The sequence below is a fragment of the Caloenas nicobarica genome, chromosome 5 (genome assembly GCF_036013445.1).
Source record: "Caloenas nicobarica isolate bCalNic1 chromosome 5, bCalNic1.hap1, whole genome shotgun sequence".
Lineage (NCBI taxonomy): Eukaryota > Metazoa > Chordata > Aves > Columbiformes > Columbidae > Caloenas > Caloenas nicobarica.
In genome coordinates, this window is record NC_088249.1 from 58,557,163 (window position 1) to 58,572,834 (window position 15,672).

The following is a 15,672-nucleotide window of genomic DNA, read 5'->3' on the forward strand; positions in this document are numbered from 1 at the left end:
GTCATGCTGAGTTAATGTGTTTGGGATCTCATATCATGTACAGGAAAAGCAGGGAGTAGCTATGGGTAAAGCTTTACCTTTGCTGCTGGCTCTGGAGTGCTCTTTGCAAACTCCCCGGACCCCTGGAAGCTGCAGCTAATGGTGACCTATTATCTGTTAACAGTGGCCTTGTTTCATTTGTTTATTTATTTTCCCTTCCTTTGCTCTCTCATGGCTTTTTAAAAATTTTTTGTTTTGTTTCTAAAGCTGGTGATGAGGTTCTTTGTAAACAGCAGGTTCTCCAAAAGAACTTTCCTAAGTCTTCCTGCCTTTCATCTTCTTACTTTTACTTGCTCTGCAATTCTTAAGCTATAATCTCTTCCTTTGTATTTCACGAAAAAAACCCAAATACCAGAAAAATAGTCCCAATAATTTAATGGAAAAATTGTGCGATGTGTATTTTTAAAGTTAATTCAAATTGAGCCTCACTAGGTTTGAACGACAGAAATTAATTTTTTTGAAGTGTTGCTAAAGAACAAAGACAAACAAATGTTAATTCCCAATGAACTATTTCATCTTCCCTGCCAAAGAAAAGGCCACCACGCCCAGTAGAAAGCTTGCTGTCCAAGGGGGAGATGATTTGCATGACGAAAACATAGGGCAACAAATACCATTTAAGACAATACTTGGCACTTCCTTAATTGCAATGGACAAAGCAATTCAGGCAAAACTTAATTTACTCTTTGCACAATTTACAGTTTTGGAGCAGGCACATTTCTGCCATCTTTAATTGATCATTTGAGGCAGAAGCAGTGGCATGGCAACATCAGAAGAGGTTTTTGTGTCTGTAGAAGGTGATGATTTATTTGGCATTGAAGCGTTGAGAGGCATCAGATGTTCCTGCTGTTCTCACAACGTTTCACTTATTCCTGCTAAAATAACAGTACAATAACTTGGAATTGGGGTTAAGGGTCTAGATCTGTTGTGTTTCTCGTGGTGATGCAGAAGGCCCCAAAATTCAAATCATTAGCAAATCCTGTCACTAGAGGGATATACACGGAAGTAAACATTCCATGCCCTGGAATACTAGTGGCCAAGACAGAACACAGTGTACAGAAAAGAAATAAAATGGTCAAAATGGGCAACGTGAGGAGAGCAAGGTTTTTAGTTCCGTCGCAGTCGAAACCATTACACAGTAAAACTAAATATTCCTTGTTTTGCTCCTAGTAATGCCGCTGGAGGAGGAGCCCAGTGGATTAAGTTCTGTGTGAATTTATCTTGCAAGTTACTTGACGTTATAGATGCCATTATAATGCTGGAAGTGCAGAGGTGACGTTTGCTGTGTGTGGCAGGCTCAGGAGCTGCTCTGTCGTTCCTCCTGTTTATACTGGTTCCAATGGGCTCTGAACTTGTCTGTTGCCACCAGGGCTATTTGGTCTGGAAATATATACACAGATGGGAGTTTTTTTAAAAGCCAGGCTAATCTCTCATTCTCCAAGCAAGGCAGCATTAGCTGCCTAGATATCTGCTAATGAAAAGCAAACGTGTCCAGATTCTGTAAAGGTGACCTTTGTTCATTATAATTATGCTAATGCTTTATAATGAAAAAGATCTTGCCATTTTTAAACATACTTGATTTGAAAAAAGGAGTACAAACAAAACTCCCTAATATTGCTCAGATTCAAATGTCGGCCTTTCATTAGCTCTACCAAGAGTGATTTCTATTCCTTTCAGTTTCTTCTAGATTGCTGCAGCTGTAAAATGCCAGTGAAAGTTGCTTCTGTATGTATTCCAACCTCAAGCAAGGGCTATGGTTGGTGTTTTCTCACAACATTACAGCAATTAGCTACTATAATTGGCTTTAATTCACTTCTGGCTCACTCATTCCTCACATTGCAATCAAAACAAAGGGTTCAGAAATGCACAGAGTTCTGCATTAATATTTATATTTTCGAAGGCATGACGTCTTCAGATGAATTGATACTGGTTTCGCATGAAAGATCGTGTCACTGAAGATCTGAAGCCATTACGTATTAATGCTTGATCCAATTATACAGATCAGTCATGTAATGTCTTCCAAGTCTCTTTGCTTTTCTTCATGTACTGTGTTAAAAAGAAGGTGGGCTTTCATCTCATCTCATCAGGTGGTGGGCTCCAAATTTGTTTGAAATGGATGGAATTTCTGATATGTTTTGTTTTTTTTTTTTTGAAATGTGAAATTACAAAGAAATTTGCATGTTGCTATAGTCTTGAATTTGCTCTTTCAGGATTTATTCTGCAGGTATTCATTCACGTCTTTGTTTTAAGGTTTTTGGTGCTTTGAGTCTGTGTGCAAAAAATACTGTGCTGACAGACACTGATCACTCTAGAGACTGAAACTGTTGTTGCCGCACTCCGAATTCACAAGTACTACATGCATTAATATACCAGACTACCACAGATTGCTCTGATAAAGCGTATATTTACTCTAAAATTATGTGTTATCACAGCAGTTTTTGTCTGAGAAGCAATTTTCCATAAAGATACACATTCAGCATACCTTCTAGGTTTTCAGTGAGTTGCTTTTTCCTTCATTAGTTTTTGCACAGTTTGTATTAGAGCATTAGTGTGCACTGTCCTGGGTGCATTCACGAGTCGTGTGCTTTGGTCTCTGTCCTGCTTTGCCAGCTTCAAATTCCTTGGTTGTATTTTGCGCCTGAATTCAGAAGTGTCTCTTCACCAAGTGAGCAATAGGTACTTTGAAGAAGTGTTTCGCTGCTGAAGAAGTTGTGTAGGTGCTGGCATGGGCCCACGAGGCAGCGGGAGAAGATGGGCTCCTGGCATGGGGACAGGAGGGGGAGCCTGTCCCTGGGCCATGGCTGGAGAAGGGCCAGCCCAAGAGCTTTTGCAGGTGCTGGTGGCTGGAAACCAGGCAGGTGATCCGGCCCCACCGCCACGGGGAGCAGCGTGCCACCCCGTGGAGCTGGGGGAGCCTGTGACCTTTATTCTTTGCCATTTGGGAGCCATCGTAAGGTGGAAATGACTTCTGTAGACGTATGAAACAAACATGAGGAAAAAGGAGGAGAAATGTGTCAAGAACTGAAATCTGTGAAATGTCAGACATCCTATCTTTTACAGGAGTCCTTCTTCAAGGACAGAAATCTGCCTGGCAGCTCCTGAGGTGTGATGAAAACTGAAAGTTGGGATAGGATGTCAGTTGGGGAATGCTGGTTAGAAGCCCTGTAGCCTCTGAAAGCAGATCTGTGAAATACCTTCATGGGATGTCTTCCTTTCAAACTCAAACACAGGCGATCCTCCCATGCAGCCTCACGTGTTTTGAAGCTCAGGCCACAGGGCACGGCTGAAGCTGTAGCAGCTTTGAGCTCGCATTTCACTCCCCTGTGGGCTGGTAACCAGTGTCTTAGAGCAAAACCAAGGTCTGACCAAGCTGGAGGTGTCATAGTTCCCCCATCCCCTCTCACAGTGCTCCCCTGCAAGTGCCTTCTGCTCTGTATCTCATCCTGGTGCTGGCTGGATTCCCGTGCATCCACAGCACCGGTGTAAAGACGCCTTCCTTCTGCCCCACAGCTTTCTTAAAGCACAGCTGTATTGTAAGCAGAACTCATAAATCATTTTTTTGTTTTATTACACAGTAAGAAATCAGAAAGGCAGTAAAGTGTGCTGGGTGTGCTACAAATCAATTTGTGGTCTGCCAAATGAATTTCTCAATGTTGGGTTTTGGTGCCAACTGGCGTTTGCTTTCACCATCAGAGCTGCCTACGTTTGTGAGTAACTCCACTTTCAGATTGTTCCCTCCTGTTGTTGCCTTAGTCAGCAGCTCCATACAAGGCCAGGCAGAGTCCACTCATCCTGGGAGTGAATTATGGGGTGACACAGTTTCATGGCAGGCGCAGAGCCTCAGGGTTGCCAGGGTGCCAGCTAGGCTGGGGTCGTTATGGGGGCACCGTGTTGTGTTGGGCCGGTTGCAGAGCGGGGAAAGTGAACCCTGTGCCAGCCCTGGGTGCCCGGGCACCCGCTGAGAAGAGCAGCACCCAGGATTTCGGTGGTGGTTTCCACCTGAAGACCTGGAAGCCCTTTGCCAGTGCCAAATGGCTGGGGCAGCGGTGGGTAAGTACTGCTCCCGCTTCACAGCCATCAGGGAGCGTCACGAAAACGTGATAATGTGTCAGAGGTGCCAAAATATCACATCCCAACTGCAGGTTACAACACCTAATTTCAGTAGGTTTCCTTCTTCCTCCTCCCTGACGAACAGGGCCCTTGTGCAGGTCTGCAATGTGGGCAGGACGGTAAGAAATCCATCGTTTCTTACCTGGTTTTTCCTGAGCCGCGGGGGGTGTGGAGCCACCTGCCCTCGGGGCAGGGCGGTTGTGGCAGGGTCCCCTTTTGCTGCCCAGGGCGGCCACGAACAATTCCTTAGCCCCTCCGAGGGCCCAGCCAGGGGGTCTCCCCCTGGTCGGCCATCAGACCTTGTTTGGTGTGGGGTGACCCCCAAGCTGGATGGATCAGGCTGCTGTTCGGGTTGTTTTCTGGACCAGCCTCCCGGCAGCAGCTTTCTTCCCGACCACCAGTACTCTGGATGTGTTGTGGCCCAAAGCACAAAGGGTGATTTCATTTTAGAATCTGTTATTTCCTGGCTCTGCTTCGGTTTTTCATCTGCCTTTGATAATGTTCTCCGGGTTTGTATTAGTTTAAGTTTTCATACTTTGGTTAGCTCGGCAAGGCTCAGTCCCTCTTCCTGCTTGTGCAGGGCTCCCGTTTGGTCTGACTCGCCTTAGCTGAGAAATACTGTGGGAGCTCTCACTGTACCTTGCTTAAAAATGAATTCCCCTCTCATGACTTAAAACTGGTTAAAAAGGAGGAGGGAGGATAAACGTGAACGCTTCTGTCTGCTTATGCCATGGCAGCGTTGATCTGATGGGGAGGCTGAGCAGCTGCCTTGCTTGGGGATTTTTCAGTGGAGCATCTTTGACCATTTTTGTCCAAGACGGGCAGCAGCGCTCACAGAGCAGCCGCTCCCGAGCAAAGCTGATAAAACGCAGCTGCCCTGAGCCAGCTGCTGTCCGAGGCGCTTGGCCCAGCGTTCCCAGTGGGAAGGGGGACGTTTTTTGGCAGAGTTCGGGCTTTGTGCCGTTGCGGGCAGCACGAGCTCTGCCCAGGGTGGGGGGGAAGCAGCCTATCCGGCCCAGCTGCCCCCAATGGGGACTTGGCTCTGCCTAAATTTGGCTGGTTCCTGCGCACTTGTCATCTCCTTGTCAGGTCACAGTAATGTGATTTGCCTGACGCCGGTTTGGCAGATGACTCAGGAGCAGCAGCCTGTACAGAAAGTCAGGCTGCTTTGTCAAATGGGACTCGCCAGGATGAATAACACCTCCTGCTTGCGTCTGTTTGTTGGCTCTGGTGTTGTCAGTGGGGGCACTGAGATGCTGGAGTGATCAGTGCCTTATAAACGGTAGTCACAGAAGGTGCCGAGAGCCGTCTGTGAAGCCCCGTGGGTGGACGCTAAGCCCCTTTTGGAAAGGGCCGCTCCTTTGCCACGCGTGCGGCGGCGCGCTGCTCCTGGGCGGGTTTCTGAGGGAGACTCGTGCCGGGGACTGTCACAGGACCATGGTGGTTTTGCATCAGCTAAGCAAAACCCATTGCAACCGCACCGGCAAGCGTGGCGTAACATGGAAATAGGTTCCAGTGCTTCTGTGCGCAGCGCCGAATTGGCACGATGTCCGTGACACACCAGCGTGTAACTCAGCACCTTTCCCTCGTTAAATGGGGCTGGTGCGTTGGCAAAGCCTCTGGGACTCGGAGGAGGGATGTGATGATGCATTTATCTATTTTGGAGTAACAGAGGGATCTTGCCTGGTGCTAGGCTACATTTAGCAGTTTGTTAGTCATGGAGGGGCAGTAAACAGCTCTGAGATTTGAGCTTTCAAAAATCCGAGCCTGAGCTTTTTGGCAGAGCCGTCTAGAAGAGCTGGCATGGCCTGGCCGTGCCGGGCAGTGGCGCCGCGGCCGTGAGACAGCGTCAGTCCTGGATTTGGGTCTGCACAGCTCGGCGCCCCGTGCAACCCCTCCCTCGGTCCCTGCGGGGATGGCAGTGACGCCTGGCGATGCTGGGGGGTTCGCTCTCTTCCAGCGTGATGTGATGGGCCCGTGCAGCTGTGCTGCTCTGGTTTAGCCTGAGCAAAACCAGCACATGTGCCTGGTAGCTGTGGGGGACACCTGCCCTGTATTTCTGTGGGTATGAAGTGCCTTAAAATCACTTCAGGAGAAAATGACTAACAAAAATAATTGCAAGCTTTAAGGATATTCGTGTAGCTCATGTCTACAATATGCAGCATATTACAGACAAGAAAGACCTCTCCACTGCTGTGCTTGGTTGTCAGCTTTGCCCTTATACCTGAGGGAGGAAGGCAAAGGTAGTCACTAAAGCACTTGAGATCCCCGAGTCCCTGATCCCTCGTGCTGAGAGGTTTCTCCGTCCTTGTTTCGGGGTGAGTTACGGGGCTGTCCCTGCTGCAGAGCTGTGTCTCAGCGCTGCATACACGGTCTCTCCGTCATGCTCCCTTCTTGGCCATTCCTGCCAGGGACAGAGCCTTTGCAGGACAGTGGTGCTGCTTGAAGGCGTCGTTAGATGCTGAAATGCATCCAGACCAGTTAGGATGCTGTCACAAAAAGTAATTCAAAAAAAACAAAAAACAAACAAACAAACAAACCAAAACCCCAAACAAACAAACAAACAAAAACCACACCAAAAAACCCGAAACAAACAAACAAAAAAAGGGACGGGGAGGCAAAAATGCTTCTTGGGTTACGGTGGATCATCCCTGGGTATTATTCTGTAAGTGTGTGAATTTTACAAGCCCGTCACTAAGAATCCCAGTTGCAATAATTTCAGTGAGCAGAAGAACCATGCTGAATGTGTCTGCTTTTTGCTAGCGTGAAGCTGTCTTGAGCCTGTTTTCTGCAGGGCTCAGCCAGGGAGAGTGTCTCCAGAGATGTGAAGGGAAAGGTCCCTTCAGAACTCCTGCAGGAGGGCTGCTGCTGGACCCGTATAAACAGGGGCCTCCAAAAACCATCGTTATATTCCTAATTAGAAGCTGCTATTTTGCTGAGCCATAAACAAGCTACAGTTTGTTTCTCAGATTTGATAATCAGCTCCAAACAGGCCCCTGCCAAAGTACCGGATCCTGCTCGGCAGACGTGCTGAGATGGGAGCATCTTCGTACAGCCCGTGCTCCCCTCAAGCGGGGTGAAGGATTTTGAAGGGCTGGGGCTCTGGGTGCAGGCTGGCAGTCTGGTGCACGACCTTGCTGTGTCGTCCCAAAGGCTTGAGTCGCTTTGCTGCCTTCTCTGTTCCTTAGTACAAACTTCCCTGAGTGGTTCGGTCTGTGGTGTCTGGTGGGTGAATTCCCGCAAGTCTGCCCAGAAGCTACTAACTGGATGAAGATGGTCTTACCATCTAAACGGTCTCACTAACTTACCTTTAGTAAGCAAATGACTCTGTTGTTTGGATTATTGGTGCTGTGGGCAAAAAGTGAAGATTTGTGCTCCTTGACCATACCTGTGCAGCTGCAAAAAGGCCCAGCTCCAAGTTTTGTAAACCCTGCTGGCATTAAAGAGACCTTGCAATGCCTTTGTCCCTCACTGACTGCATCTCTGACTCATTGGAGACTTGGTGCAAAAAATTGCTGTTTCTCAAATGCAAGGGTGAGCTGGCACAATACTGAATTGAGAAAACTTGGCATGACACTTAACGGAGAATAAAAGTGTGTTTCACTGGAAAGATGTGCACGTGTCTGTGGGGTAGGCAGGGGCTGTTTGGCCAAGCCCGTACGTTTGAGTGAGTTTTGAACAGCCCTGAGCTCCTGGTGAGCACTGGCCCAGATGCGAGCCCTGCAGATAAAGCTTTAGGGATACTTCTCCGTTACCAAATGGTTTAGCTAAATCCTTTCCCTGTAGGGAAAACAGTTGTTTCTCTCCCAGTGCAAGGAGGATGAGCTGGGCTTTGTAATACAGACAAAGGAGAAATTGTTTATCTGAATTTTTCGTTGTGTTTGAGTGGGAGAGCCAGATGAATACAGGATTGTTTTGTTCAGATCACTTACTGCCTTATTGCTGTTTAAATAACTGAAGGCAGCTAAGCTCCACTGCTTGTGTAAAAAAGCCCAAACCCCAAAAAACCTGAAGCCGCGTTGTTTGCTCTCAGTGCAAATCAATCAAGGACCCTGATCAGGAGAGCTCGGACCGAGGGGGGACTCTGGCGCTGGAGAGATGGGCACTAGAGCTGGTGTGTGGAAATGGTGCTGCCCCGGGACACCAGGACACCGAGATCAGCCCACCCTGCCCTGGGGTTATTCTCTGAACAGAGCTGTGGTTGCTGATGTGAATGCACTAGTATTTTGAGCATCGCTGGGCATTATAAAGATGCATATTAAAGGGCTTTAGATCTATGCATTGTTTTTTCTAGCTTTAACTCTGCCTAAGGAATGACTTCCTAAAGCCGTGAGTTGCCCTTTGTGCCAGCGACTGTGGCAAAGCAGGGAAGGGAGGAAGCATTAGTATTGTTGTGCGCAAAGGGACAGCAGAGGATAGAGAGTTTAAAACAGAAGTTTTCCCGATTTCAGTAGGATTTGGGTTTCTGGATGCTTTGGAAAATTCCTCTAAAGTAACTGCTTATTTTGTTCAGGAAAGTAGTATAACTGAGGAACTGGCCCCAAATCACCTGAGCAGAAACGTGGGTATTTCTTGAAGTGGGAAGAGGAAAAAAAAAACCGAAAACAAACAAACAACCCCACAACCACAAAGCACAATAAGCACGACTTTTGTCCTGCTGGGCTGCAGTCTGATACTAAAGCGAATAAAGTCACTGCAGGTTTTGGCAGTGAGAGCAGCCCCGTGCCCAGTGCCGAGGTGCAGCTGCTGACCATCGTGCCGCACCCCAGCCCGGCTCCGCTCTCCCTTTTGGGACCTGTGGTTTTGTTATGTGTTTTTTAGGAGCAGAAAGTGTGGGGCTGCTTTTGTGGTACCACGGAGCTGTTCTTGTCGCTTTGACGAGCAGAGCTCCTCCAAGCCCTCGCCTCTGACCAGCTCCACCTGCTGTGGAGCCAGCAAGATGTCCCTGGCCCCAGAAACTGCCCCGCTCAATACCAGAGCTGGGTGAGGGCTGTCGAGGTTTGGAGCTGGGAGCGGAGCGAAGGGAGCACCCGGGAGCCTGCTGGCTGGCGGGTGGTGGTAGGGACATCGCTGGGGAGAGGCAGCCAGGAGGAAGGGGACAAATTATTCAAGGCACACTATGCTTGGCAGGAGACAGGAGAATTGGGAAATCAAGTTAAAAGGCAACGGTGTGGCCAAAACAAAGCACTGGGGCAGTGTGATGGATGAGGAAGGATCATCATCCGCAGATGACAGCCGAGCAAGGAGGATGTTAACAACGACTTAAGGAATGGAAAACTTGAATTCTCTTAATCCCATCAGAAAGCAAGTTACAGTTGTATTAAGTGTAGTCTGTAAAACAGTGTAAACACCAGGTTGCACAGGCTGTGGAGGATTTGGAAATTAGCACATTAGCTCCTTGGCTTGCTCATACTGACCAGCTTAGGAAACTTCAGCACCTAAAAGACGCAAGTCAGTTGTCGTTAGGATGTTTCCACTTTAACTGGCCAGCAGCGCGCTGCGAGATACTTGCGGCGTGTGCTGCCTGTCCTTGCACTCGTACTCGCATGACAGATCTGCTCTGCTGACTGCGACCTAAGATTAACGCCTTCCCATGCATGGCTTCCCCTGTTCTCCCCTGGGTAAATTATTTGAACATTTTGGCAAAGAATTAGTGGAGACTCCAGTCCACGCTGTGCTACAGAGCAGCCGTACTCACTGCTGGAGGTCTTTGGCATGCTGAGACATAGATTGTAGGAAATCTGAAGTGAGCATGATGGAAACGAACTCAGATATTATGTGAATGCTATTTTGAGTGCCATTTCCTGACGACTGGGTTCTCCTCTGATAAGGGAGGTCAGTGGCACGGCACCAGTTTGCATTGGCAGGAAACGGGGCTGTGCCCTTTTCTGTCTGCAGACCGGATGCCTCTCTAGCTTTTACATTGTGTGTGTTTATCTTAGAAAGTTCAATTCCTCTGACTCAGTCTCGTAGCCTCTAGTAGAAAATCTCCTGTCCTGGGGAGGAAACCTGATGTGGAGCGAGAGCACTGGCTGGCCATGGAGCTGCCTGCAGCATCACAGGCCGCCTGGGAATCCCAGATGGGTGGCTTGGTCTACACGCGTGCCCCTACCCCTTTGGGAATAGCAATAAGTCAATTTTTGTGTCTTCTAGTGAAGAAGTGGGATGACAGGGTAAGTACAGCCAGGCACAGACTTATGAAGGGACTGAAGCAGTAGCAAAATTAGATGTCTTGGAGCTTATGTGAGAATTGCCACCTTGAATTTAGGAGCTGAATGTCCACCTCAACCCTTCTTGAGCTTCTCCAGAGGGTTGGGGGGGCCTGCTGCATGTGCTCAGAAGTGCTGAACGACTCAGGCTTATGCCCTGCCTGAGCACAGCTCAGGCTCCAGCGAGGCTCCGTCTGCCTCTTCCACAAGGACTGGTTTATCAGCCAGCTCGGCGTGTGACCAGAGCTAATTGCAAGGGTCACCAGAAATGCCAGTCCAAGGTGCTTAGCTCTCGACCTGCAGTGGGATGGGCACTGAGGCTTTAGAGCCTGGTTTCCACCCTGGAGTCTGATTTCAAAAAAAAAAATCAGTGTCCTCGCACTCAGCATCGCGGTGCTGATGTCTCCCTGAGGCCCCGGCTGCCGGTGCTGCGAGGGCGGGTGGCCCTCCAGGGTGCACGGAGAACTGTGAAGCTCCCAGCTGGAACGGAGAGGTGTGAGGGATGCTTCTTAGTCTTGCATCTGTTCAGGAGCATAAACATACACGTTGCCTTTGTGTAAGTACTCAGCCTTTGGGCTGCTTCAGGAGAAATTAGTCAGACAGCTTTTCCTTTTGTGCAGAGTAAGAGGTTTAAAGAAATCCCAGCTTTCTTTTTAAATTCAGTGTTTATATCACATCACTTTCATATTTTTTCCTTTCTGATACTCCTTTAACATTAACGGCAGTGGCAGCCAGTGGTGGGGTCCTGCAGCTGATGGCCGACTGGATTTGTTTGCGTTGCTGTGCAGGGGCAGGTAACACTTGCCAGGCAGACCTCGAGCCTGCAGAGCCTCCAGGCTTCTGTTTGACTTGGCCACACGCTTTCTCCGTGGTGTTTACGTGACTCCAGCAGCAGCTCATCCCTGCTCTCTGTACTCGGTCCATACCCTTCTTGTGCTCGGGGATTGGAATCTCTCTCTTGCAGGAGCCCAAAGTGCTTCACTGGGCTGCGTTTCACCGCACAGCGCCTGCGTGTGGGGTCAGGGTTTCGGTCCAGCGCCGCGGGCAGGGCTGCTTTTTAGGAGGGAACGGTCAAACTGCAGATCATCGTCACAGCCTACAGACAACCCCTGACACTTGGGCATCTGGGACATATTTGCTTTTTTTTTTTTCAAGCTTGTTACCAAAGGCACAGCCCTGCGATGAGAAACAGCAGTACTAACTTTAATCTTTTCTAACGTCCTGCAGAATCTGTAACCCGGCGTTTGAGTTAATGTGCACGGAAACACCAAGGCGACCCGGTTTCTTTCTGCTTTTTTTGGAGCTGAATGCAATGTAGTGTATTTGAATTTATATTCCACAATAGAAATATTACTTATATGCATTGGTAGGAAGTGGCTTTGCTTCCTAACCATAGAGTGGTTTAGGTTGGAAGGGACCTTTAAGTGATCCTTAAAGATCACCTAGTTCAACCCCCCTGCCATGGGCAGGGACGCCTTTCAGTAAATCACGGTGGATGCTAAAGGTGGGATACTGAACTTAAACCTGATTAGTATCACTGCGAATACAAACTTATCTTGCTCAGAACAGGCTTGGCTGTCTAACAGATTCCTGTGAGAGCCAACTTTTAGGTGCAGAATTCAAGGAGCGATAACATGATACCAAAAAAAAGAAAAAAAAAAAAAAAGCAGCAAGCACAGAAATGTAACACTTCAGAGAGAGGTGACAATGCCATCTATCACTGACATCCTGAGGTCCTTCACCAGCTCTGACTACTATGTCTGTAATGATTTAAAACCTGGATGTAACGGGCTGTTGCAGAGGGACTTGCTGACTTGAAATCTGTTCACATTCAGGAACCACGCAGGGAATTGTTTTAGGTAGTCTGTCTGTCTGTGGGTTTCGATGCTCTCCAGCTGTGTGTCTGTTAGTCATAAACATGTTTTCTCCTCTTTCCTGTTAGTGTGGCTGGGGAAGCATTAATGTGCTGGATGGGGAGGCAATATGTACCGACAGTGCAAGCAAATGGCAAAACTGACTTTCTTCAACAGCTGCTTGCAGCGTCCTTGGGCAGTGCTTGTTGCCAGTGTGGGTATTTGGTTTTGCTTGCTCTGATTTTCATATAAGACACAGCATCTTTTAAGGAGAAAGTTGAGTTGAAGGATTCGTGTTTTACAAATGGGCTTACGAGACTGCTTTCCACTTTGTTTTGGGAGAGTAGAAATGGTACCTCGTGGTCCAGCTCAGCTCTGGTGGGGAAGGGGCCGTTCCCAGGAGGATTTCACGCCCTGTGTGAGGGAGGACAGCCATGCCCCAGTGTGGGCAGCTGTTCCCTGCTGACCCACGGCCTCCCATGCTGCTGCCTGCACGCTGGGGCTTTGTGTGCGCTGCCCGCCAGAGGCTTTGGGGTGGGTGGCCTGGTCGGGGCAAAGTAGAAGTCAGGCATAGAAACAGCAGAGGGATGAATTTCTGTCTCCCAAAGGAAATGGAATCTCTGCAGTCAAGAAACATGTGGTTGCTGTGGTGCCAGTGAGCTGGACATAGAGCCTGAGCATGTGTTTTCACATGGGAGCCTCTTGCTCTGGAGGGGCAGTGAGCCGCTCCGCCTTCCTGCTTGGCTTCTTGGACATAGAAGTAGAAGAATTAAAAACAAGCAAGCAAACAAACAAAAAAATACACACAAAACTGTAGTGAGCAGTGAAATCCTGAGTTTTTAAGCCAAAAAAACATGTTGGCTTTTATAAAGGGTGAAAAAACAGAGGTCACCATAGCCTTTTGGAAAGCGCAGTGCTCTGTGCCTCTTGGGAAAATCATAATCAGTAAAACTACTAAAAAAATGACCATACAGCCATGGTACTCTATGAGCACAAGTAAGAGAGCTTCACCAGGCCAGCACAAGAGTTGTACCTGTAGAGCAGTCGTCCCTGTCACCAGCAGTTGGGCTTTCCTCGGTGATGCTTATTTTCAAACGTAGAAAGGGGGTGAGCATAAATTATAACTGGGAGAGGTGCAGAAGCTCAGAACACCAGTTTTCTTTTTCTGGGGGAGGCTGGGAACTACCTGCATCATGCAAAATAAAGGTGTAGCTCTGCCGTTACAGCTTGTTTCGAGAACCTCGTTTCACAGCTCCACAGAAAAATGGTAACAAGGGAGGGAACAGTGATCGACAGACCAAGCGATCTGAGATGGGGTTAAAGCTCGGTGCAGTGCGGGATGTGTACCCACAACACCTGTGATATCAGCTCCAGGAGCAGCAGCACCCAGAGGTCGCTGCCCCCCGGGTGTGAGTGAACAGTCATGTGCGACGTGCCGGGGAGAGCCCTGGGGTCTGCAGACGGGGAATTGCTGCTCCGGCAGGTCCCATGGGACAGTGCTTGGGCTCTGTGGTGTATATAATCTATAATCCTCCTGATGCGCCTGGGACAAGGATCTGCCTATAGCACTTTTGCTCCAGGCGGGTTTGTTTTTCATGATCAGTCCATGCAAGTGCTGGGTATCCAAGTCAAAAACCCTTGCAAAGTGGAGGACAGGATGAGTGCACTCCTGCAATATATGAAGAAGCTGCGTGCTAAAGAGGAATTTAATTGATGTTTACTAGATAGTTTGCTCTGACAGATGAGAAAACAAGCCATGTTCCAGGTCTGATTTTTTTTTTTTTTTTTCTGCTTATACAGATGTAAATTAGAAGCAACAGTGTTGAATTAATTGTGGTGAAAGCACCATGCGTGGGAGGTGAATCAAGCAAAGCCACTCTCCCAGAGCTTGGCATTTCTCCCTTTTGCACCAAGCTCCGGGTGATGCAGATGATATGTTTGTATTTGCTTGTGCAGGAGGTTGTGGATAGATGAGGTTGCTCAGAAATTAAGGATTTCACAGGGAGAGATGATCTCCTGTCTTTGGCTCTGTCTGTATCACCTGGGGTGAGCAAGGGAAACTTGGCTTTATTCTTCCTGCCTGAATGTGAATTCAGGGGTGGTGCTGTTTAACTGCTGTGATGCCGCTTCTTTTCCCCAATCAGTGTCTGCATTTGCTGCACACACTCAAAAACAACCTGAGGAGCCTGTGTTTATTTTGCTCACTCCCACTGTCCTAAACTGACCTAAAATTGCAATAAAAGGCTGAAGTTTTAGCCACCCAAGCAAGGCTGGTCCATCTGCCTCCTGCCATATGAACACGTATAGCCTGAAAAGAGACCATAAATCCCTACTTGTGTAGCTAGCGTGTGTTTTTGTTACCACCAGTGCCAGGCACCCAGCCCAATGGCCATTCCACCAAGCAGAGTGAGGACCTGCAGGTGTAAAAACTGGGGCTGCCCCTGGAGTTTTCTCCTCCTTGCATCCAAGCTGACAAACCCTGGCAGGGCTGTGCTGGCTTGAAGGGATGCTCTTTGCCATACCGGGGTGTTGCTGCATGCAGCTCGCCCATGGGGACAGGATGGGGCCCCACGTGGAAACTGCTGGTGGTGGCCAAGGACCACCCAAATGAGATGAGGTCCCTCCAGCAGACCCCCTTCTCTCCTAACACCCTGCTGTCACCTTTGTGCTTTCCCAGACCACTGCCTGCCTGTGGCCGACGAGCCCACCTCCCCGAAGAAGGCCAAGAGCATCCCCAGGTGCCACGACTTGGAGAGCTGGTTCTCACCCCCTTCCCCTGAGTGGGCCACCGTGAGGGTCATCCCTGAGGAGGAGATGACCGAGCACAACCTTCTCGCGATCCGAGTCATGGTCACCAGTGATACAAGCAGGTACTTTAAAATAGAAATAAGCCTATAGAAAACCCACAAGAGCAGCTTGGTTTTCTCTGGAACACTAAGGAATAATATAACAAAATATAGTGCTGAATATACATACAACTGGGGGGTGGAGGAGGGGGAAGACAAACAGCTCAGAATAACAATTGTTCTTTACCGCAGCCATAAATCCCCCCAGACACATGACTCACTTTGCAGGAAACCTTCAAACATTCACATCCCACACAGAGGCCTGAATCAGAGAGAAAAACGTTGTCCTGATCAGCCCAGGTTCAGCTCTTTGTGTACCAAAAAGATGTCTGTTCGGGGATTAGGAAAGTGGGTGTGTTGTGGCAAAAGGTGCATCCTGTGACGTGGTCGCCTGCCACCTTGGGCATCATCACGCAGCTCCGCACCCCAGGCCTCTCCCAGGGTGTTCGAGGGCCTGCCCACCCCTAAGAAATCTGCAATTTGGTGATCCTTGGGGAGCTGTCAGAGGAAGCCCAATTTCTGTGTACAAATTAGAATATACTGGCTTTCTGGGCAGGATGCTGTGGGAGTTCATTCTGTCTAAATATTAGATGGGTATCTCCTGAATAAAGTAGTTTT

The 15,672-nt window shown here is 48.6% G+C and overlaps 1 protein-coding gene across 1 annotated transcript in view; it reads left to right on the forward strand.

The window, feature by feature from the left end:
• Positions 1–15,672, forward strand: part of MICAL2 (microtubule associated monooxygenase, calponin and LIM domain containing 2) — a 131,200-nt gene that overhangs the window by 82,633 nt on the left and 32,895 nt on the right. Inside the window, exon 26 of the mRNA XM_065635408.1 lies at positions 14,886–15,078. Within this exon, the coding sequence (XP_065491480.1) occupies positions 14,886–15,078 (193 nt within the window). The remainder of the gene's footprint in view (positions 1–14,885; positions 15,079–15,672) is intronic.